This window comes from Lottia gigantea (genome assembly GCF_000327385.1).
Source record: "Lottia gigantea unplaced genomic scaffold LOTGIsca_1, whole genome shotgun sequence".
Lineage (NCBI taxonomy): Eukaryota > Metazoa > Mollusca > Gastropoda > Lottiidae > Lottia > Lottia gigantea.
In genome coordinates this window covers 5,233,311-5,258,253 of record NW_008706746.1, presented here as the reverse complement: position 1 = coordinate 5,258,253, position 24,943 = coordinate 5,233,311, and the positions used below count along the sequence as shown (strand labels likewise).

General features: G+C 31.0%; 2 protein-coding genes across 2 annotated transcripts in view; both read left to right on the top strand.

The window, feature by feature from the left end:
* The first annotated feature begins 1,271 nt into the window (after window positions 1-1,271).
* On the top strand, window positions 1,272-6,384 carry LOTGIDRAFT_205563 (hypothetical protein). Its single transcript, XM_009045710.1, has 7 exons — window positions 1,272-1,306; window positions 3,240-3,497; window positions 3,756-3,835; window positions 4,145-4,293; window positions 5,075-5,279; window positions 5,414-5,557; window positions 5,739-6,384. The coding sequence occupies exons 2-7, from the start codon at window positions 3,260-3,262 to the stop codon at window positions 5,895-5,897; spliced, it is 975 nt and encodes a 324-aa protein (XP_009043958.1). The 5' UTR covers window positions 1,272-1,306; window positions 3,240-3,259; the 3' UTR covers window positions 5,898-6,384.
* Window positions 6,385-16,546: 10,162 nt separating this feature from the next.
* The window catches only part of LOTGIDRAFT_228011 (hypothetical protein), a gene marked incomplete at its 5' end in the record, with an annotated part of 10,994 nt that continues 2,597 nt past the window's right edge, over window positions 16,547-24,943 (top strand). The window contains 10 exons of the mRNA XM_009045709.1: window positions 16,547-16,552; window positions 17,839-17,934; window positions 18,647-18,709; window positions 19,612-19,739; window positions 20,341-20,455; window positions 20,735-20,953; window positions 21,183-21,296; window positions 22,030-22,101; window positions 22,342-22,454; window positions 22,819-22,916. Of these exons, the coding sequence (XP_009043957.1) occupies window positions 16,547-16,552; window positions 17,839-17,934; window positions 18,647-18,709; window positions 19,612-19,739; window positions 20,341-20,455; window positions 20,735-20,953; window positions 21,183-21,296; window positions 22,030-22,101; window positions 22,342-22,454; window positions 22,819-22,916 (1,024 nt within the window). The remainder of the gene's footprint in view (window positions 16,553-17,838; window positions 17,935-18,646; window positions 18,710-19,611; window positions 19,740-20,340; window positions 20,456-20,734; window positions 20,954-21,182; window positions 21,297-22,029; window positions 22,102-22,341; window positions 22,455-22,818; window positions 22,917-24,943) is intronic.

Here is a 24,943-nt window from a genome sequence, read left to right as displayed (position 1 = left end):
ATGGAGTTTTACGTCCTACTTTCCTGCACCTTGATTCGAATTCTTTGAAACTCGGACTACAGTCATACTATTTTGTGTTGATCAAGGATATCAAATTTGAAACAATTCCTGTTGTAAAGTTAGTTACCTCCCTTGCCCAAACACACTATCAAGCTTGATAAAGACTAGAGAACACTGGTCGAAACGTCCCTCAAATAAAGTTAGTAATTGTAATCCATAAGAATTTTTTCATTATATCCAACACCTTTACTAAATGCCATTCAAAGATCAAACTATACGCGGTTGTGCTACTATTCGATCGATTCAAATGAAATTCTACAATACGTTAAATATATATCGGATCGTACATGTTTCCAAATTCAGAGCGTTGCCCTGTTAAGATATGGAGATATAACGAACATCGTTCAAAGTGCGAACATTATGTTGACTTCTAGGTACTCCAATGGCAATAATATCGTCTTCCCCCTAGAATATTCATGTAACACCAGATAAATTACTATAAACTAATCCTTGTAAGAGTTTTAGAAGTATCACAGCACATTAAGAAATATATTTATTATTTATTATTATTGAACACAATAATAAATAGAATATATATCCATAAAAACTGTTGTTTCTTACCATAAACTAGTTTATTCTGTAACAAAAAACTCTTTGTTTGTTAGTTTACGTGGTAAATAGCCTTAAGAATGTTTCAGGACTATTTGACACGAAGTGGTAAATAGCCCCAGCCTTCTTATGATTGGCATCATAAAACTGTTAGTTCTATGTTGGCATATATTTTGTGTAAAAACGTATAAAAATTATATTTTTAAATTTATTAGAAATGAAGTCAGGGTATATCACCCGTACCCCCACTAGCGACGTCTTTGGTTCTCTGGGCAAGTTCCTTTGGAATGAAAAGTCGCGTTTCTATGAATTTCAATAAATTCGTTTGGATAGTGACTTCCTATATTTATTCCAAACTGATGGTTACGCATTGTCCTCTAAATCCAGACTACAAAACGATAACGAGTAGTGTTCTCTTGGTTTCGTACAATATTTAAAACATTGATAGTATGAAAAGTAGAAACTAATGTTTTAAGTAATCTTGTTTACATATAGTTTTTTATAAGAAAATTCCAATCAAGATTTTTATGATCATAAAAGAAAACTAAAAAGAAAATTTTACATTCAACAGTTTTATTATTCTGAAGCTAATCTTCATTACATCGTGTCATATTTCTGAACCATTTCACCATTTACACATTGTTATTATCTGCCGGTTGCATCAGAACACGTGAAAAGTATATTTTCCAATTTTTATGTATGATAATTTTTTTTTTTTTAAATATATTGTTTACTTGTATAGAATGTTAAACTTCAGATCAAATTAAACTCATTTCATTCTTATATTACCAGTGGACCCGACTCTCTGGTATATGTAATTCGACCATCTGTGTCTCTAACTCTGTCAGTGACAGTGTCACTCACAGTCACTTAGTGTGTGACGTCACTGTGATGCCCCAACAGTTCTGCTAGAAGATTAGCTTAGTGGTACAGATATAATTATACAGTGGTGTAACCTATTTTCGTGGATATAAGGATTCAACACCGAATTTCGTCAAAGTTAAAAAAACTAATTTTTTTTTTTATGTCTTAGATGTTTCCCCAGATATTCTACAAAATAATTAAAATTGGTTTGTTTCGATTTTCTTTATGAATCCTTCACTTTGACCCATATTTCATGAGCAACCAACTCGGCAATGGCAGCAGAATGCGTCACCTATTTTCGTGTACAAGGTTTGATCTATAAATAAGTCAAGAAAAACATGTTGTATGGATACCGGGTGGTATAATTAACTTTTCTTAGTATTTATCTTTAATATCAATTCATTATAACTAGTGACAATTCCTTCAAAGTACCACGATTTTAAAAATTTGACAAAATAAGATACGTAGCGTGATTTATTGCTAAAAGTCACTGAAACAACATAAGAATATGGCCCACTTTGTGTTCCATAGAAATTTACTGCTGACACGGAATCGGCTAGTTGATCACATGACTTCATTCGTTGGACTACATTTTAGAAGGCGGCACTTGGAATTCCGATTACCGCTTGGGATTATAAGGAAATTCCGTTTGGTAATAAGTGAAATCCGCCATTTTGTATTTGTCAAAGTATACATTAATACATTTAACCTTGCTTGAAACTACTGAATTCATTCTACTAGCTGACATTGTACAGAAAACCCATGTTTATCAAAACAAGCAAATGCGGAGGTCACGCGAGGTCGCACATGTAAGTTATTAATCATTTCCGGAAATCCACGAAAAATAGGTTACCACGAAATTAGGTTACTTGACTGTAATAGTTTGAAAAAGATTTGGCATTTAACATAATAACAAACATGGTAAAAATGTCAAAAAATATTACAAACAAAATCGATCTAGTCAATGTACACAATAAGGGCTACACTTCTTGTTCATTCTGTACCAGTGCGTTTGGTTATTCTATGAACATGGTACATAAAGTAATAAATAGCAAGTCATTAATCCAGCAATGGGCTCTGCATTTTTTCTATGTATACAGAGTTAAGCATATGTGCTTATCATCAGTCAATTGGTGTATTGAGACGAGTCTCAATGAAAGCACTGGCCTAGGTCACAGAGCAATTGATAAGTTTATTGAATATTAGTTAGTCATTAGTATGATTTTAGTTGAAAAGACACACACACAAACATACACTGCATGTTATATAATATACTGTATATAGCCATGGCATCAGTCCTGATATAAGTATTCCCTGAAATCTAACTTAGAAATCGATTAATCTATTGATATAACATGATACATTTATATGAAGAAATACCTGCTCCAAGGACGAATGGGCATTGTTTAATGGTTCAAATCTACTGTGAAAGCTTTGATCATGGTTCATGACCTTCTTATGGCAGTTAATCAAATCACAAGCCAGTGACAGCCAATCACGTTGCTGATGGCCTTCAGTAAAATGGCTTACAATATTTATATTTTCAAACTTCTCATGGATTGATTTATACAGCTTGTATTAAATGAACAAAGCTAGGTGTTGACATTAATGGACTTTTGTGTGGATATGTTGTTCTACGCATAAATTGCAAATTTGATCAATTAAAACGCTCAGTAATTTTAGAATTTGAGCATAATTGAAGGCAGGTTTATAATTGTCCTTGAGTTTTAAGGAAGTATTGATAAAATTATTCATTTTCATTACAGAAGGATTTTGATTAATCAAGATGAAGTTGTCGTGTAGATTCTATAAGAATCGCTTTCCAGAAGTGGAAGATGTTGTAATGGTAACTGTAAGATCTATTGCTGAGATGGGTGCCTATGTACATTTATTAGAATATAATAATATTGAGGGTATGATATTGCTTAGTGAACTTTCCAGAAGACGTATCAGATCCATCAATAAGCTTATTCGTGTGGGTCGAAGCGAGTGTGTAGTGGTAATAAGAGTTGATAAAGACAAAGGTATGAACAAATTTCACATGTAGATAGGCAAATTTGAATAAACTTATTAAATGTAGTTGTTGAATTCCTAATTATGTGCAAACAACCATTATTTGGTCCTCAAGTTATTTGTAAAATATAAGCCCTTTGTTGGTAATTTTTTCGACATCTGATTAATTAGATTAATATTTCTTATGGTCCAACCAGTTTCAGTAAATTAGTAACTGTACTTGTTAATGTCTTAAAACATATAAGCTTACGATTCAAATATGCTTGAAGGTTACATTGATTTATCTAAAAGAAGAGTGTCACAAGAAGAAGTTATCAAGTGTGAAGAAAAATATGCCAAAGCAAAAGCAGTAAGTACAATTTTTTTAATAAAATATGGTAGTTTCTCATTTTGATATTTAGGAACAAAATTCTGTGATTTATCCAACAGTGCTTTATTGTAATAAATTGGTTTAAAAATCCATTTGGTAACAACGTAATTTAAAAAAATAAATTTTTAAAATTCTATGCTTATGTAAGCTTAGCCCAATTGACATGATAAGTTAAAACAAATTTCAAGATCAAACAAAAAATTTCAAATGGACTGGTGTTAAGCTTGAACATAAAAAACCATTTGCAATAATTATAGAATGTGTCAAGATTATGTGCTTGTATTTTAGGTCAGCAGTATATTGAGACATGTAGCTGAAATTTTACATTATGAAACGAATGAAGAATTAGAAGAGTTACATATGAAAACAGCATGGCACTTTGATGATGTATATAAAAAACCAGGAATGGCATTTGAAATATTTAAACATGCAGTCTTGTAAGTTATTGTTACAATCTTATAACAAAATTATATGCCCATCCTTATGTAAAAGATAAAATTGTACAATCAAAAGTTTTATGTATATAGAAAGAGTCAGTCAGTTCGGCTTATAGCTATCAGAAGAGTTCCTTTATGTTGTCTTTTAATGGATTATGATTTTTTATATGCCGACGTATATTGCCGTTGCCCCAGTCCGTTGGTCCATCAACATTTCTTGTGAACTTCATAGAGATTACAGTTTTTATCTGATTTCAATGAAAGTTGATGTGATAATGTATATTGATGAGATCTTGGTCAACTTTGAATTTGACGATTTTTTGATGAACGGTTTTTGAGTTATTGCCCTTGACAAAGGAAAAACATGTCAAAATTTGTTTGTGAACACAATAGAGACTACAGTTTTCTACTGATTTGAATGAAATTTGGTGTATTCACTTATATTGATGAGATCGTGGACAAGTTTGAACTTGATGATTTTTCATTAATAACTGGCAGTAAATATATGTATCATTGAATTCAAACTAATAAAATTTCTTTAATATGAGAACTTTCGTACTAAAGTCACTAAAGACTGTTTTATCATTTCTGCCAGCTGCCAGTGTTTTATTAACTAATAACCATCAAAATGTCTAAGTGAGGTTGTTTGGAATCAACAAGTTTTGATCTGCAGGAGAGGAGCAAATTTCACAATTTTAAAATTGTGGCCACTAGGCTATGTAAAAATATTGACAGAATCAAATTATGTATAAATGTAATTGTTCAAAACTATTTTTTCTAGAAATCCAGAAACATTAGATGAATGTGACATTGATGATAAAACTAAAGCTGTATTATTAGAGAATATCAAACGTCGTCTGACACCACAATCAGTTAAAATCAGAGCAGATATAGAGGTGGCTTGTACAAATTATGAAGGCGTAGATGCTGTTAAACGAGCATTAAAGAAAGGTTTAGAATTCACCACAGAATTACTGCCTATCAAAGTGAGTTTTTCTTTAAATTCAAAAGCAGTTTTTTAATAGAGCACAGATTTTCACATAATTTGCCACCTCAACTAAATACTCCATTTAGTGCACTTGGCCTTGAGTTTGTTAAACACTTAAATTTTAAATTTCAGATTAATTTGATAGCTCCTCCACAATATGTGGTAACAACACAAACATTAGAACGAAGTGAAGGGTTAGAGATATTAAATAAAGCTATAGAGGCAATCAAAGAAAGTATAGAATCTGATAAGGGTGTCTTCAGTGTACAACAAGCAGTAAGTCTCCTCTATATTTCATTGTTTATGGTTTGACAAATAACAAATATTGTAAGCTATCTATAGTGGAAATGGGAATTATGGAATTCTTCTCTTTAAAAGGCATTTATAAACTTTAATTATGGAGCTAGTAAATATGAACTATTTTTGTAGCAAATCTTTTTATATTTTCCAATTTTAGCCACGTGTTGTATCTGATTTGGAAGAATTTGAGTTAGCTCAACAGTTAGAGAAGTTAGAATTACAAAATGCTGAAGTTGCCGGTGATGATGATGAAGAAGATGACGATGATGATGATGATGAGGATGAAGATGATGAGGAAGAAGGTGATGATAAATGAAGAAAATCAACCCAAGTTGTTTTGTTTTGTTAATATATTATGTATAAAGTCATCTCTAGTATAATTCTGAAAGCCGTTATATTGTAGCGGTCAGGGATTTTGATTGGGTTATATTAGCTAATCATGTCTGACAGACTAGAGAGTGATCAAACTGATAAAACCAAATTAAACTTTCGACATATTTTTGTTAATCTTAAGTCTATTTTTTTCCTCTGTAGGGTATTGTGTTGTATTTTTATGTTGCAATTGTATATCAGTGATATTGAAGTGAATCATAGTTGCATATACACGAAGTGCTTTCGGGGTTGTAAAATAGCCATGCCAAATTGTTCAGAAAGGCAGTACCCAAAATGTTGGTCAGTATAGACTATTAGAAACAAGATCCTTTCAATCGATTGAAGTTCATCCAGAATCAATATTTATCATTTGATATATCATTCAAAATGCTGTAAAAGTGCTTTGCCAATAAAATCTTTCTATAAATTTCTTCTGATAATTCGTTATATTGTAACATGCATGTTTTGTCATTTAGTTTGATAATTAGCCCTAGCTTTCAGTTGCACAGCATTTGTTGCTTTTACCTTGATTTTGCTTCATAATATCACATAAGGTGCATCAATCATAGAAACCTCTCGACATGAACTTAACACTAGAATGTCCTAATGTCTTAACTTGTATCACTGTTTCTAGGATATCTGGCGCAAAGATTGATTTTAGAATATGTGGCCAATAACTCTATGACGCATGAAATGGGGGACATATATATTGGCGTCATCCATGTCCATCCTAACTTGCTGTAGGAGACACAATTCTTGATGGAGTTTGATGAAACTTGGTGTGAATGTTGAACCCTATTGAAAATCAGAAGAATAAAAAAATATTTAGTATGAGTTATTGCCCTTGTCCCTGTAAACTCTTTAGAAGGCACAATCCTTAACAGATTTTGACAGTGCTTGATAAAATGAACCCTATAGACCTTATTCACGCATCAGCCATATTGGATCCAGAACAAAGCTCATAACGCAATCCAATGAAGGTAACGCCACCTTGACGTCTTTAAGGTCTCTTTCTTCAATCCCACTAACACAAAAGGAGTCATATTTTACATTATTAAATGTGGAATTAATTAAGCTACTTAATGATACTTTCAGACGAATTTTACCTTCACACATTTCTGAGATAGGGCAGATTTATTAAGCTCTTTTTCTTGCTGTTGATCGGGTGTTTAGTGACATCAAAATGGAAGAAGCAAGAATTTTGTTAAAGAATTGAAGCAGAGAGAAAATCAAACCTTTTTTTGGAAAACCTGTAATCGTGATATAATGATTCAAAACATGCTGGTAAGCAGTGTGAAAAAAAGAAAAATTGGCAGCAGCATTGCAATAGCTTTTTCTCTCTGACAATAATTAGACTTTTTCTTCTTGTGATAAATGCATTTCATTTTCACAACGCACCACATTGCTTGTTAGCATAAAGAATGTATGCTTCTCAGTAAAGGGACTGGGACTTTGACCATTATGAGGTAAGAACTTTCGGATTATGTCCAATCAAAGTGTGGTTAACCAGACTATCTGATAATGAATCCCTACGAAATATATAAATTTCATTAGTGCATATTTCACAGAAAATATTGATTTGACCTTTAATTCAATTATTTTGCCAACGTTTTAATGAATAATCCATTTTAATGAAACATTTTTTGTGACATTCTGAGAAAAAAAAAACACAACAGAGGGGCAGGACAAAATGTTATTATGGACATATAGTTATATTCTAATTAAAGCTCTAGATATGAATATAACTGTCTAAAATGATTATCAGAGCTTGTTTCAATACTTCATAATGGCATAAAGAGAGAAAAATATCAACTATTCAATTCCATCGTGTGATTTTGTAAATTTCTCGAAACGTAGATTATTTTATCAAGTCCCTGCGACATTAAAACCGGAACTTTCTGCGAAACTTCTGACGACCTGATCGACGAAAGGGTCATCTTAGTCGGTGGTGCCATCAGAATAGATTATTTAGAAGTCTTTTGGATTTAAATGTCATGAAAAATGTATTGGCAATGTTGGGGAAAAAGAGAAAGAGAAATATAGGAAATATTATTTGGTCAAAGAACATTAAAGATAACACAACAGTAAGTATTACTTAAAACAATACGTCATGTTTACACCCATAAAAATAAACAAGAGCCTACAAAACAAAAGTCAAAACGGAGTAAAATTTATCTTGCTGCTGGTGGGAATAGGTAAATATTAGAAATTTGAAAATGTAAAACATATAACCATATATGATAATTACAAAAAAGTACTTTATCTAACGTCATTATCCATATAGTCTAGCGGTACAATAATTAAGCTCCCCAAAAATCTAAGATTTTATGTTTATATTGTTACACATCAACAGTAACTTGATTGAGTGACATTAGCCTATTATATTTATTGTCAATAACGGCATAGACCTACAGGCTAATCTTGAAAAACCTAAACTGTTCCCACCAGTAGCGATAAGCGAACACAACCAATATTGTACCAGTTTAATTTTTTACTCAGCTAATGTTGATAATTAATAGGTTCAGAACTAAAATATAATCTGACCGGTAAGCTTAATGTTTAAATTTCTGTAAGTAAAATGTAAAGAGTATGCACTGAAATTGAGTTCCAACAGTTAGGCCACACCAAATGGAACAATTTAATTTTTTTTTTTATGGAAAATATTTTTGCTCTGCAGATTATTTTGTGTCAAAAGCTCGGGTGAGTAAATGTAACTTATCTGGGAGATAAATAATTTTAGCATATATATTCGATTTAACAGACTCAATCGACTTGGTTACTTGCTTTGTTACGACAGAAATTTTGTTTTTTTGTTTAAATTTGATATTTTAAAAGCAGATGATAAATTTATGAATTTCTCAATCATTAAAATTGAAATAGCCAGATTCGATTAATTTCAAATATGTTATGCAGCCGTTCAAGCAGTCGGCAATTTCCGTGATCTCCATCCCTGTCAGCAGAAAAGTAGGATGTAAAACTCCATTCATTTCATTTCCATCTCTGTCAGTCATTGTGTAACATTTGGCACCCAACCACCGTTTGTCGCAATGGCGTGTGATATTGTGATTATAACATTGCTATTAGTATTTATCAGACAAAAATATAGTCCATGCTTTAGAATCTTATAGGGAAAATTGATCATAAAAATGATGACATGACTATTTTGTTCAATGGGACTAGGTTTAGGGTGGGCGATTTGACTTGTTAATCCACGTAAGAGGAAACATCATATAATAACATGGTAGGTAGCGCTGTCGCTGAAAATAAAACCGATCGTATGAAATTTTTTTGTCGATGGATTTTGATACGAAAACTGACGAGCGACAATTTTTTTTATTACTTTAAAAAATTTTTTTTTTTTTTGCATTATTTACGTGAGGCGAATCCGTCGACCAATCAATCCATTTGGTGTGGCCTTATTGGTAGAGTTAAATTAGAGGCAACAATAACGTATTCTATATTATTATGATCTATGCCTTTAAATGGCTCAATGGTAGATCTCAAGTTGCCAAGGCAAAATGGACCCTGGAACATATCTGCTGTCATAAGCTTATTGAATATTTCAACTTCAATTGAATCATTTTCAATTCTTTAACCTACATATATAGAGTAATTGCCCTTGTCACAGATGATAATTATAAAAGTATTTAAACTAAAGCTAGAATGAGTAGATTGACATATCATTGGCTCTGTGAAGTGAATGAAATATTGATAAAAGTTAAAGTGTTAAAAGTTATTAGTGTGCTGCAGCCTGTTTGTCAGGATAACAGGTTGTGAAAAAATCATTGATATAAACTGAAATAGCATGGATAGTTTATAGACTACACTTTATGTATATGGATGTGTTTCAATAACCATCATACATAATTTTGATGACGGATATATTCTATAAGCTTATTCTGTGCTATTTGCCTTATACCAACTTTTAGACAGGATCTCTGTGAACCTTATTTGGAAACCTTTTAATGAATGTTTGGTTCTTACTTTCTTTTATTATGGACTATGGAGATTTAATTCCAGTCTTGCAGCCCATTATTTTAGATTTGTACAGATAACATGATATTGTTAAATATGCCTTAGAAGTGACAATGTTTATTTAACAATAGGTCAATCTGATTTTTGTCTTGAAATTGAGCAGGCAAAGCAAATCTTTAAAAGACTTATATCGTTTTAGCTCTAATAGTGTTGAATGAATAATTATTGATATTTAATATATCATTATGTATTTTAATTATTGTTATTTTATGATGCATGAGGAAGTTTCCTATAAGTTGTGTGAGTTTACATAATGAATGGTAGAATGCTAATGTGAACAAAGGCTGCTCATTTGTGTCCACTAGTATATTAGACTATAATTATGCATAATTATTTATATGCTTTGAAGGGATAGACCTGTTTATTTTCAACGTGAAGAATTCTGATAATTATGCGTGAAACCCTTTATATAGTTTCTATAAAGGAATCGTTTAAAACATCATATTGGAGTGTCCTATTGTAATTGATACGAGGCCAGTATCTGAGACTACGGACATGCGCAGAAGGCTTTGTTTACAAATGGCAACGAATTTTAGATAAGAAATATAAAAATTAAGTTTGTTTGTGTACTTCTCCGGTTGTTACATGTAAATTATGGATTGATATCATTATAGCAAAATTCACAAAATCACAATAATGAGAAATGAAAATAACTTAGTTGATCGCTACTTTTATTTACTATTGCGTGTAGTTAACACTGATTGGTTCAATTAGTCAAATCAAAATTGAGTTCTCCTCATAATCACTATTTTCGAGAACAGTAAAAATAGAGGCTGCGAGATTTAAAAGATTTACGTAACCGTTATTTTATCGATTGGGACTTAACGCTTGGATTTTTCACGTTGAAACTTTCATGAAAGGTAAAGGGCATCTTCTTCTACGTCAGTTTGTTAAATATTGCTGTAATCTAACACAATTTACATTTCCCTATTACTATTGTGTGTTTTATAGTAGTGTTGAAATGGTTAATCAGTAGACCGATTTCCGGTAGGTTTTCATGGGTAACCGGGTCTGATTGGAGATGATCGGTTATTAACTGTCAATTTTATTAGAAATTGAAAGAAAGAATTTTGACAAAAAAATTCTTCAATTTATTAATTACAAATAAAAATAATAAAATTATAGTAAATAAACGTCTAAATCTGTGTTTTGTTTTTCTTGATTGAATAATTGAGAGGTTAATTGTGATGGGGTAACGATTTTCATAACGAGTTTTGCGAGATTTACGTTGATTTTTGTGGTCAAGATATTTTGAGTCTGAAACAGACAATGCGCAAGATACTGGTCTAAACTAAGTACTCAAAGTTAAAGATTTTTTAACAGGTGTTACATGGTACTATCAGTGACCCAGTTAATATTCATCTGTACGTTTCAAAATGCAAATTATTGTTCGACCAAACCAATTTTCATGGCTTAATTTTTCTGCATATGGCACGGTTCGCAGTACGGTTCCAGCCATTTGATCTAAAAGCAATGACCTTGATCTTGAAGCGAACTTGTTTTTATGGAATTTTATATTGGATCAATTATACAAGCTATTATCTTATTGGAATAAGTGATTAAGATGATTAGATGTCGAAATTGTACAAATATTCTGAATGTTGGGACCACTGCTTAGTTGCGTAATTCGTTATTGGCTTATACAGAATGTTGGAGTACTCAGGTGTTTTTTTTTTAAAACTGACATAACAGGGAAATCAAACGAAAAAAATATGTCGGATTACACAGAATGTCAGAATACTCATAATGTCGGATATCACTGTGTTACCGCTGCAATTGCAGGTTTTGATCTGGTTTTTATCTTGAGTGACTAATGTTTTGTTATTGTTATTGTTATTGAAATGTTATTGCCGAAAATTACCGGGTTCGTCAAAATTACTAACTGTTTCAACACTATTTTCTAGATCTAGAAGTCAGCTAAAATATCATAATTATTATGTAGATGGATTTTCTCAGCGACATAAATAAGGATATTGCTACATGAGCATTTCTTATATATCCAAAGATCATTTCTATTTACATCCCCACAGATACATTGATAAATTGTGAACACTCAAAGGCACAATTATTGATGGATTTTGACGAAACTTGGTATGAGTGTTTGTTATGACTCAAGGATGAACCCTAATGAAAACCAGAAGAAACAAAAACGATTTAGCAAGAATTTTTTCCCTTGTTCTTGAAAATGTGTTCAATTTTCAGCTCGTATACACTCTAGAAGGTAAAATTTGGGATGAATTTTGACGAAACATGCTGTGAGTGTTTATTATCACCCAAGAATAAACCCTACTGAAAATCAGAAACTTGGAAAAATATTTAGTATTAGTTATTGCCCTTGTTCCTGAAAGTACGTTAAATATTTAGCTTGTAAACACTTAAGAAGTGTATGACGGAAGGTATAATATTCATTTTGTGACTTGTTCTGCCAAATATTTCTATTCAAAATCTAAGCTGCCATTGGGCGTATATTACCTTGCCTGGCAAGCTATCTTTGGATGCATTCAAATAATATTTATTATATAAATTTATATATATAATTTATAGCATGTCTTTTTGTAAATATTGTGTTTAATTTTGTTTTTTGTATGTTTTTCTTTATTTTAGCTTTTAAATAATGATGTGTTACAACTTCTGAATTGAACTTTATTGATTGTGAAGAACAATTACTCTAAGAAAATGTTTTTGGTAGGCATATTCTAGTTACAACCCATATGCTATGCCAGTGCATGATGCATTGTAACTAATCCAGAGGGAATGTATTTTTTTTGTTTGGTATTTTGTTAATGGCTCCTTTAATCATTTATTTCTGGTTTAAAATTATTGGTGTAGGCATGGTGGCAAATTTCACCAACTTTTACCCTTCTTGTGGATTTGTCAGTGAATTGTGTAATAAAAGTCCAGAAAAGAGTCTGAAATGAATTTGACCTGCCACTACAACACACATTTTTCAGGTGTAACACAAATAATCTACTATCTTTTACTCTCAAGAAACATTTAAGACACCCATTAGTAGTGTTTTTGCATCTTACCTGTATATCACCATACTCAATGGAATGTAAATCTAGATTAGAAAATGTCACCATGCTCTAAGTTTTGCACTCAATTCAAAAGCTTATATTATGATTAAAGGAATCCATTGATTTGTTTACATTAAAGCTAACTGTCTTTCTATATATTAGCAAATAACAATGTTCAGCTTTACCTCCATGATTTTCAAAATTCACAAAAATGTGTAGACAATGTGGATTCGCTTGTCTCTTGCTTATTTGAATCACTTATTCTTTAATGTGGGACACCAATTTGTTTTGTTTGTCTGACGAAATAACAAATTGGAACTGATATAAAGAAGTAATATAGAAAGGTAGTTGGTAAAAGTTATTTTTGCTGTACAATTTTAGTCACATATTCATAATATCAAATTCTCATATAGATATGCATATGAACCTCCACATTGTTATTTCAGATCAGAGATTTAAAATTACAAAATGATTACACATGTTTTATTATACAATTATCACAAATAACATTATTTAATTTCAAGTGTAAAGAGTAAATTTTTCCCTTCTTTTGGCATTCAGTGTCACAGAATGAATAATTTGTATAAGCTCCAAATAATTCCACTCCATAGGGTCGATCCAATGTCTGGATCCCTATTTACACTGTAGAAGACAAATTTAACAATATAAGTTTGTCAAGCAAGTGATTTGAATTGTAATAAAGATATATTTTAGGTTGATCATTTAAATTAAAATCCATTTGTAATAAGAAAATCTTGTTAGTTAAGTCTGAAACAACATTCATGTTTGTGTCATATAGACAACATCTCTATATCTTTTAATATGATATTTTCATGTCAAATTTTGTTTGGTTCAGTATATTGTTCCCTATCAGATTTATACAAACAACTAAAAGGTTGTGTTAGGGTGTATTGAGACGAGTCTCAATGAAAGCACTGGCCTAGGTCACAGCTTATTACTGACTTCCCCATGTATAAAACAACTATTAAATTTGTAGATTTGGTACTTTATTTGTTAAATTTATAATACCATAGATGATTCAAGAGAATTTGATATTATGAAAATGTTATGGGCTTGCAAGCAGCAACATTTTAATTTTCTGTTCAAAGTCAAGTTTTTTTCACATTTTTGGTATGCATGATAGAGACAACAGTTTTTATCCGATCTTGATGAAACTTGGTATGCAAGTAGATACTGATGAGATCTCAGTCAAGTTCGAAATTGGTATTATTGGATGAATCGTTTCAGAGTTATTGCTGTTGTGTGTAGATCGATGAGACCTTGCTCACGTTTTAATTTGATGATAATTTGATGAACTGTTTTTATATGGTCGTATATTGTCATCGCCCCTGTCTGTTGGTCCGTCTGTCTGTCCGTCAACATTTCTTGTAGGCACTATAGAGACTACAGGTTTTCAACCGATTCGATGAACGGGTTTTTGAGTTATTGCCCTTGACTTTTAAAAACGTGTCAAATTTGGCTTGTAGGCACGATAGAGACTACAGTTTTTATCTGATCTTGATTAAACTGTATGCATCTATAAATTGATGGGATCTCAGAGTCAAGTTCGAAATTGGTGTTATCGGATGAATCGTTTCAGAGTTATTGCCCTTGACTTTGTTAATAATCGGATGAACAGTTTCAGAGTTGTTGTCCTTGTGTGTACAGCGATGAGACTTGTTTAATGATAATTTGATTAACTGTTTCAGGTTTTTGCCTTGACTTATAGATGATTTTAAGATTATTTAAAAATTCGTTATTAAGCCACCAAGGATTTTATCATTTCTGACAGCTGGTAGTGGGCGTATGTTAACTTGTCTGGAAAGTTAGCTTTATAAATATTATTAATATTTATATTAAAGGGATATTCCGCTTTTTTTTTTTAAGTTTACATTATCAAAAACGGCATTAACTAAGCTATTATTTTATTCAAATCTATACAGTAGTTTTCTTACAGCTTCCAAAATGCATGATGAACTTAAACTTACGTAATAGTTTTAAATATGTTTAAAATATGTTTAAAAGTTAACGGCTGGATTTTTTTAGTTAAAACTTTCAGATACATTTCTCTAGATTTTGGTGTATAGTTTTCACAAATTGATTAAAAAAAGGGAAATGTCTCTTTAAAGGTTTTCTGTGCTTATTTTGTAGAAGTTTTTATTTGTAGATGTAGGTGTGGGGTGGTTGATTTTTTTTATTATACTACATCATGATCTTATGAGCAGACGTAAAAGACTTTAAAATGCCAACCCCTTGATCTAGCAATTTATTTTTAAGGGAATATAATTATATTGTCTAGAAATCAATCCAAGACCAGCAAAATTAAGTAACAATAGTACTTGCTCACTACATCAATGGTTAAGATTAAGGCTCATGCATCTGTGCATCAAGTTGAATATTCGTTGGCTTTCTCATGATTGATTCACTTCAACTGCTGGAATTTCTCCACAAAATTTGACACTTGATTTCACTAGAACCACATTCTTTTGGCTTCATTGATGATAATAAAGAATCAGTTTTAAGGAAGTTTCCTACACCAAATTAAAGATTTTTAAACATAAAAGCAAAGCACTACAGGCAGTAGTTTCCTTGAAGGAGTGGTATTTGATGAACATTTTTCATGAAATCTATCTTTATCTTATCATGAAAATATAAGATAAAATATAAATATAAGCTGATGTATTATATCGGTATATGGATAAAAAATCTCTTGACTAAACCCTAAATGAGAGAAAAATACCATGATTTATGGTTATTTTTATAATTCCTTGATGTAGCTTTATGCAAGGCTTAAAATGTGACTATTTACATGACATTAGATCGTATGTAAATTAAACCATTCTCAGCACGCTTAACTGTGGAATTATGGGAAAAGTTGAAGGTCGCCTAATGGGCATGGGCAATAAAGCATTCTGAGACTGGCTTGTCTTTACATTACACAAATTTATCCTGTGTGATCTCAGAACTGTTCCAAACCTCCAGAATTGGAACGGTAGTCATAATGCTTGATTGTTTACATTACAATTCATCACTTACAGTTTTTGTAATGTAACAGGGGTTTATGTCATGAAAGTATTTAAAGCCAAATCAACAACTCCATGACATTGGGTTTGGTAATATACCAATTATAAAATGCCTGTAGACAGAGTATCTATTGATTTTTATGTTTCCAATAGCTAGTTATTACCACTAAAATGCCATGAAGCATTTACACAGTACCTAGATTTCCCAATAGATCACAGCTTATAACACCTCATTAAATCATATTCATTATGTGTCATAATAACTAGATCTAGGCCTAACTGCTTTATGTAGGAAGACACTTTTCAAACCAAAAACATAGGCAAACAAGCTTGATTGATAATTTGCAATCTTAAAACATTTAGAAGCCATAAACAGTGATGTTTGCCCACTCAGAAATTAGCTGGAATTTGCCTGGCATTTGATGAAAGTTTATGACATTTGTGGGGTCAAACCGTTTTAGACTTTTTAAAAATGTTCTTTTAGTATAAAAGGAATCTGAACCTCATGCATAGCAAGTATGTGGGTTAGAAACAATGTAAATTTTTCTTCTGGGACTTGATCTCCTTTAATCATTTTATAGTAGATCAAGTCCGGAGCAAAAATCTGTTCCAGCGCTCTGTTTCTAGATAAGGATTTTTCACTTTGAGACTACAGTTTGCCTTTTCTGTTGATCAAAAATTGAAAAATTGCCAAATTTCACATTGTAGTAACCCAATTATAATTTGTTTAAGTTCTTAAGTTTAATAAGCATACTCAGTGATTTACTTGTGTTATAGAAATATTTGTAATCAATGTATGTTAAGATTCTATGTTGTGTTGACAGACTACAGAGGAAATGGTCTGTGACGTCAATTTCTACTGCAGAGGAAAAAGAGAATTATTTTAGTTGTAACTTGTCGATTAAGAAGATAAAAGATCAATAATATTCCAGATAAATTTATGCTCACTGTAAGGTTATGTCTTTCCAACTTATATAATTACATGGTTATAATGCTAATAGCATAGACAGTTGGTTGGAACATCATTAGTTTCACATTGTTTTTGAATGTTATTAGATAAATTGCAAGAGCCTAATTGCTAGTACTTTTGTACAAATGACAGCCAAAGCAGTTTAAATTTAAACACATACATTGTGTTGTTTTTAAACACATACATTGTGTTGATTTTAAACACATACATTGTGTTGTGTTGATTTTAAACACATACATTGTGTTGATTTTAAACACATAGATTGTGTTGATTTTGAAAACTAATTTCATCCTGGTTATGACATGACCAATACTTGCAAAAAATGCAGAGGCTCAAGTAAATACTGTTGGACTCATATTATGTCTATCAGATGCCGCAAATGAAAATACTTCTGTGTGTCGATTGATCAGTTATGAAATATAGATTATCTTATCATACATATGTCATATTTCAAACTTTATCTTTTGATTTTATTCATTAGATAAGTTTTCATTACAGTAAATTTATTGAAATTTTTATTTCCTTGATATTTATATTTCCTTCTATTTAAATCATACGTTTAGGGCCTTCTGACCTTATATCATGGACACTTATGGATAATCTGATATGAATATTTACTAATTTACTATTTTAGAAGAAAATTGCATATGTGCAATATTTTGCAAGGAAATGGGTTATTTAACTTCCTTAATATTCATTTTCAAGACAAATTTCACTCAAATCCAAATTTTTCAAATGCTCTTTTACATTTTTGCATAATTTTTCAATGATTCCAGGCTTTTTTTATGTATGTTATAACAAGGACTTTAACCATATATTCTTGTCTTTGGATTATTTCAGGCATCAGGAATAAGTCAACCTAGTGTCTATCATGCCTTGGTCATTATATTTCTGGAATTCTTTGCTTGGGGCCTAGTTACCAGTCCCATTATAGACGTGAGTATTTTAAGCTGTATAATTGGGTATTTGGAAGAAATATGGTGATAGGTTCAATTGATTGGTCTCAAATTATCTCAACTGTATCAGCTAGAATACATTCTGCCCTGTATTAACGTGTAAAATGATTCTTGAAGTGATAATGGTTGTTGAAACTTATTGATTTGTGTACATAAAAGCTCTCAAATATGCATCAGTTGCTTTACAAAATATTCAATTTAAAGTTAAACACTTAGCTATTCTGCTATAGAGAGTAATTTATCAGAAAAGAGCAAAAATGATTCATGGTTGAAGTTTTTGTGGATTCATTCACTAATCCACTATATGTTGGGGAATATAGTAAGAGATATGAACAAAGATCTATTTTGAAAATAAGAAACCCACCAATTTTATGGCCTAAGAAATATGTCTCTAAGAATAAATGCTCTGTTGCCTATGATAGTAAATGGCATCTAAAAATACTCAATATGTATACGAGTAAGAGCAAACTGGGATATTTGTTTATAACACACTGATTTCTAATGGTGAACATGACTGTTCCTGAGATTATCCTTTAGATTTGAAGTCAAGAGATAAAAGCTTTTCGTCCTTCAAATACAGAATTTATAAATCACTTCAGTATAACAATAGAAATCCAGGTACAAACTTTATAAATCACAGTTATAGCTTGTCATTATATTTAAACACTATATAGATCATTTGAATTTTACAGGTTCTAAATGAAACGTTTCCACAACATACATTTTTGATGAATGGCTTGATACAAGGTGTAAAGGTATATATATAATAATAATTCAATTTATTTATATTGTATAATATGTAATAGTTTAGTTGGTAACAGGTGGTTTAGTTTCCTCTAACTGTTATTTTAATTGAATTTTAAGATGGTTACTCATGCAAATCGAAATGTTAATTACAACGAATTAATGCTTAAAAGAAAAATCATCTATGCCATATCGATTATGAGGGTTCACGACTTGATCATGAATTGTTTCATTATGATGACATTTTGTCACCTTTATGTTGGCATGATATACTTATTTGCTCTGGGTTAAACTTATATCAATCAAAAGTAAAGGTGTTCTACTGAATTGAATAAATACCAGTTTGTATATTTTCATGGGGCCATGATCAATAAAACAATATTTTATACTTTTGTCATTTAAAATCATGGAAATGTGGACGTATATTGCCGTCACCCCTGTCTGTCTGTCTGTCGGTCCGTTCACATTTCTTGTAGGCGCAATAGAGATCTCAGTCAAGTTTGAAATGGATAAGAATCGGATGAATGATTTTTGAGTTATTGCCCTTGACTGAGTTAAAAAACACGTCAATTTTCCATTGTAGGCACGATAGAGACTATATTTTTTATCAGATCTAGATGAAACCAGGTATGCAGGAATATATTGATGAGATCTCACTTGCGTTTGTAATTGGTAATAATCGGATGAAGGGTTTCAGAGTTATTGTCCTTGTGTGTACAGCGATGACACATTGTTCATGTTTTACTTTGATGATAATTTGATGAACTGTTCCAAGTGTTTGTCTTGACTTATAGATGATTTAAAGATTATTTTAAAATTCATTATTGGGCCACTAAAGATTTTGTTATCATTTATGACAGCTGGTAGTGGGCTTATGTTATCTTGTCTGGCAAGCCATCTTTCTGTCTTGCAGGGAATGTTATCATTTTTAAGTGCACCATTAATAGGAGCTTTATCTGATGTATGGGGTCGCAAACCATTTTTATTATTAACTGTTACATTTACTTGTGCTCCTATACCACTGATGCGAATTAGTCCATGGTAAGTACTATGTTAGTTTATGTACGTCAATTGCAAAAACAAAAATTAGATTTGGTTATACAGTCGATCTAAATAAATTTGTCATACATACCATTACCATTACTTTTTTCTAATGGAGGGAAAACATACCATTACCATTACTATTTTCTAATGGAGGGAAAACTAATTGTTCTAAAAAAAATCAGCAAATGAAAATAATGAAAATAAAGGAGGTAGCATGATACGGAGGTAGCATGATGTATCGGTGAATTGATTTATTGCTATATGACTTGCCATAATACGCACATTGTATCACAAGGTCATGTATCACTAATTGATGTTACCTCTCATTTCATTAAGAGTTATAATTTTTTACAAGTCGGCGAATTGAATCACAAATTTTTTTCACTGACTCTGTTGGTAACTTTATATAACCATTCTAATCAACTGCATTATCAAATATTACAGTTATAAAGTTATAAATCAACAAATATTAAAACTTTTAAGATAAAATGTTAAATATTATCTCATTATCCCATACTGCGATATGTAACTCGTCGTTATCCACTAATCTAAATTTGAGCAAACTTAGCACTATATTTGACTGGCTTTTCTATTTTAGGTGGTATTTTGCCATGATATCCATATCTGGTATATTTTCTGTGACGTTTAGTGTTGTGTTTGCTTATGTTGCTGATGTTACAACTGAAGACGAACGTAGTTCTGCCTATGGTTTGGTAAGAATTGGCCTATTGTTATGTAAAAATTTGAATGAGATACCCTCATTAAAGATTCTAAAAAATGGGGCAAAATTTATTTCAACTGTTATTTTCAAATTTCAGTGAGTCAAAGAAGTTTTCTGAAGCCACAACCAAGGTTTCAAAAATTCTACACTGCGACGTCTTTTAACCATTACAGAATAGTGCATATAAACCAAACAGTATTATACGTGAAAATAGGGCCATAGTTTTAGTAGTGGAATTAGAATGATTATTATGTATTTTTTTTACTTGTAGGTGTCTGCTACATTTGCTGCTAGCTTAGTAACAAGTCCAGCTATTGGGGCTTATTTACAGAAAGTATATAGTGAAAATATAGTCATATGGTTAGCCACTGCAGTAGCTATTTTAGATATTATATTTGTAATGGTTGCTTGTCCTGAATCACTTCCAGAAAAACTACGCCCTGCCAGTTGGGGATCCCAAATTTCATGGGACAAAGCAGATCCTTTTGGAGTAAGTACATAACCATAATATAACATAATAAAACTCTTATTGCTAGATAAGTTAAATTATAAGTCCTGGTTTTCAACTTTGAACTTTTCTTTTAGACACCTCCTGCCACCATAAAGAATATACAGATATAGCAAGCATGTAATAGGAAGTTTTCTATGATCACTAATATGCGCATCAGCAAATTGTACCTTTCTAACATTTATTAACACTTATTGTTTGTTTATTTCAGTCTTTAAAGAAGATAGGTCAAGATAATTTAATATTATTGTTATGTATCACTGTTTTCCTTTCCTATTTACCAGAAGCTGGAGAATATTCTTGTTTCTTTGTATATCTTAGATTAGTAAGTATTATCTAGTGTTAGATGGTGATGAGAACATAGTCTCATGAAAGCACTGGCCTAGGTCACAAAGTAAAGATTTATGATAAAACAAGGTGCAAGTTAAAGGTTAATTAGATAATTAGATATGTTAACTAAGGATATCTCTGTAATACTATCTGTGGTAGTATCATATCTTTAGCTGAAATAGCTGAAAATATAATAGTCAACATTCTTCTGATATAACATAAATAATCATCACAAGATAAAACCTGTATAATCTAGTGTACTCTGATAAATCTGATAACACTAAATTCAGTGCAAGAATTAAAGTTTTTTTTAATGATATATTGATTAATATCAATTATATTAATGATACTATTTAATGATAATCTTATTGGTTTTTTAGGTCTTTGGACTACGAGTATGAATTTCCATATTAACATATTAACCTTAACATTCATGAACATTGCTTTAACCCTGTGCCAGTGCCTTATGATGGTTAATAACTTGCTACCTTTCCCCTAATCACTAAATCAGCACTCATTGAACTGGAGAAGCCATTAATAAGACTGTCATTTTGTAAGAAGGTTAAGAAATCAAATGGCACAAAGCAAAACATCATGTTCTATGGTATCAAATTACTCACCAAGAACTACAAAGTGTCCATGGACTTTGAAGTAGAATTCTCATACTGATAGTAATAAATAGATCACAGAATACTGTTGTGTGATATTATCTATTGTTTTGTTTATAGGTAATGGGTTTTTCTGATGAAGAAATAGCATCATTTATAGCTGTAGTAGGAGTGTTATCTGTCATAGCCCAGGTATTTATATACAAAATTCTTTATGAACTACTGTTTATATTTTCACAGTTTCCAATATTCTTGTACAGAGTACAGAATGTTTAAGCAGATTCATCTTTAAGCTAATTAGATCTACTCCTGATAAAATTTTATTTTAAACCAAAATTACTTTGTAAATTAAATGTTGATTGGTCTTGTAATGATAATGACTTGATTTTCGATTTTTTCTGTAATAATTTTATTTATATTTCTTCATTTCAGACGGTAATTCTAGCATTATTAATGAAATATTTAGGCCATAAACATGCCATATTATTTGGATTAGTGTTTGAAATGATTCAATTAACATGTTATGGATTTGGTTCTGAACCATGGTATGTTTTGTTATTATTACTGGTTGAATCATTTACAAATTTTAAAATTTATATATATATATTATAGTCTAAAAATAGAGTTTAGGGATTGTATGTGAATAGGAGCCATTGATAAAGAATGAAGAAAAATCTCCTTAAAACTGAAAAACAAGCAAATTATGTTTATGGTATTAAGGAGAAACAAAAATTGACTTCACAATATTAACAATAAATCATAAATCTGTGTGCAAAAGGTCAAAGAATTTTAACATAATTCTGGTTACTGTGAAACTTGCTACTTCTTCCTCTGAAAATATTATTTCACAAATTCTGCTGTAAGAACCGTAAGATTTATAGCTAAACTATGTGTTATGTATAATTACAGGATTGTATGGACTGCTGGTACATTAGCTGCTATGTCGAGTTTAACATATCCCGCAATTAGTGCTTTTGTCTCTGCCCATGCGAGTGCTGATAAACAAGGTTTGTTGCAAATTATTTTATTATACTTTTTTTAGATATCTATGGTGGCCCATGAGCGCCATAGCTGTTTTATTATTTTATTCATGAAAATACCTTTCTTTTGAATTTGAATTCATTTTTATTTCACTTTCATTTTGTTTTTAAATTCATTTTATTTTCATTTCGTTTTTTATTTTACTTTCGTTTTGTTTTTAAAATAATTTTACTTTCATTTTGTTTTTAAATTCGTTTTACTTTCATTTTGTTTTTTATTTTACTTTCATTTTGTTTTTTATTTTACTTTCATTTTGCTTTTAAATTCATTTTACTTTCATTTCGTTTTTACTTTTTATTTCACTTTTGTTTTGTTTTTAAAATCATTTTACTTTTTATTTCAATTTCGTTTTGTTTTTAAAATAATTTTACTTTTACTTTCATTTCACTTTTTATTTTACTTTCACTTTCGTTTTGTTTATAAAATCATTTTACTTTTACTTTCATTTTCGTTTTAAAAAAAAATTTCTTCTTCATTTACTGCGCCATAGTGTCCAGATTATCCAGTCACACTTTCTATCATACGAGCAATGACGTCATTGCATACAAGTGTGAGCAGGAGTTATTTCCCTTCAATGTGCTCTTGCGAGTAACCTTCCCCTTAACTGAAATAGCACCACATGTAGTGTTTTGTCACAAGTTCTTTAGATTTTGAGATAAAATAGTATCTCAATCTTCATAATTAATACCACAAAATCACAGGTAGGCCTTAAACCCGAGCAAATATGTCTGAACGAAAATGGACAGATTTTAAGGCCCAAATTGCCAAACGTAGAAAGCAAAGGGCAAGGGTACTAGTGATGGCGAAACCTTGGAATATTTAACTGTTCAAAGACTCTAAGAACATGTTGAGGGTAAATGTCAAAAATATCGCCGTCTTGGTCCCCTCACAATGGTGGAATTTAACAGGGAGATGTCATTAGATAGCATTAAGGCTGCTTGTCAAAAACATTTTGATATTCCATCTTACAAATGTGATATCATGGCAGGAGATCGAGGGCCATCTTTCTCAAATATTGATCAGATCAAATCATTTAAATTACTTCACATCAGATTCGTTGAATCTTCTCAGACTGACATGAACACAACAAATGAACATAATAGGAATATGCCTTCTTGTAGTGGTATTTCTACTAATAAACCTGTCGACACAAATATTTTGTCAGTTACACCATCAGCATCTGTTGCACGACCTCAAGCTTTCCCTGCCTCCATTTCCCTTGCAAGCATGCTGAATATTGGGAGTTTAATTCTCTCCTTAGACGAATTTCTCTGCAAAAGTCTGGATTCGACGACAAACAAAATAAAATGTGTATCTGGGGATACTATAGGCCTACCCACAGCTCAACATGTTCGGAGAGTCTTTGTATGTACCTTTAAATATTCCACGGTTTTGCCAATATCAACTACAAGAACTTGTGAAAAAACACCAAAACACTACATGTGGTGCTATTTCCGTTAAAGAGGGGGTTACTCGGAAGAGCACATTCAAGGGAAATAACACCTGCTAACACTTGGATGGTAGACAACAGTGTGACTGGATAATCTGGACACTATGGCACAGTAAATGAAGAAGAATTTTTTTTTAAAACGAAAATGAAAGTAAAAGTAAAATGATTTTATAAACAAAACGAAAGTGAAAGTAAAATAAAAAGTGAAATGAAAGTAAAAGTAAAAATACTTTAAAAACAAAACGAAAGTGAAATAAAAAGTAAAATGATTTTAAAAACAAAACGAAAGTGAAATAAAAAGTAAAATGATTTTAAAAACAAAACGAAAGTGAAATAAAAAGTAAAAATGAAATAAAAGTAAAATGAATTTAAAAACAAAATGAAATTAAAATAAAAAACGAAATGAAAGTAAAATAAAAATAAAAGTAAAATAAAAAGCGAAATGAAAATAAAATGAATATAAAATCAAAATGAAAGTAAAATAAAAATGAATTCAAATTAAAAAGAATATTTTTTTCATTAATAAAATAATAAAATAGCTAT

Excerpts from the sequence above, each read along its gene's own strand:
- LOTGIDRAFT_205563 (XM_009045710.1), top strand. The coding sequence starts at position 3,260 with ATGAAGTTGTCGTGTAGATTCTATAAGAATCGCTTTCCAGAAGTGGAA. Across the intron at positions 3,836-4,144 it reads AATATGCCAAAGCAAAAGCA|GTCAGCAGTATATTGAGACA; the intron begins GTAAGTACAATT and ends CTTGTATTTTAG. Across the intron at positions 5,558-5,738 it reads TCTTCAGTGTACAACAAGCA|CCACGTGTTGTATCTGATTT; the intron begins GTAAGTCTCCTC and ends TTCCAATTTTAG.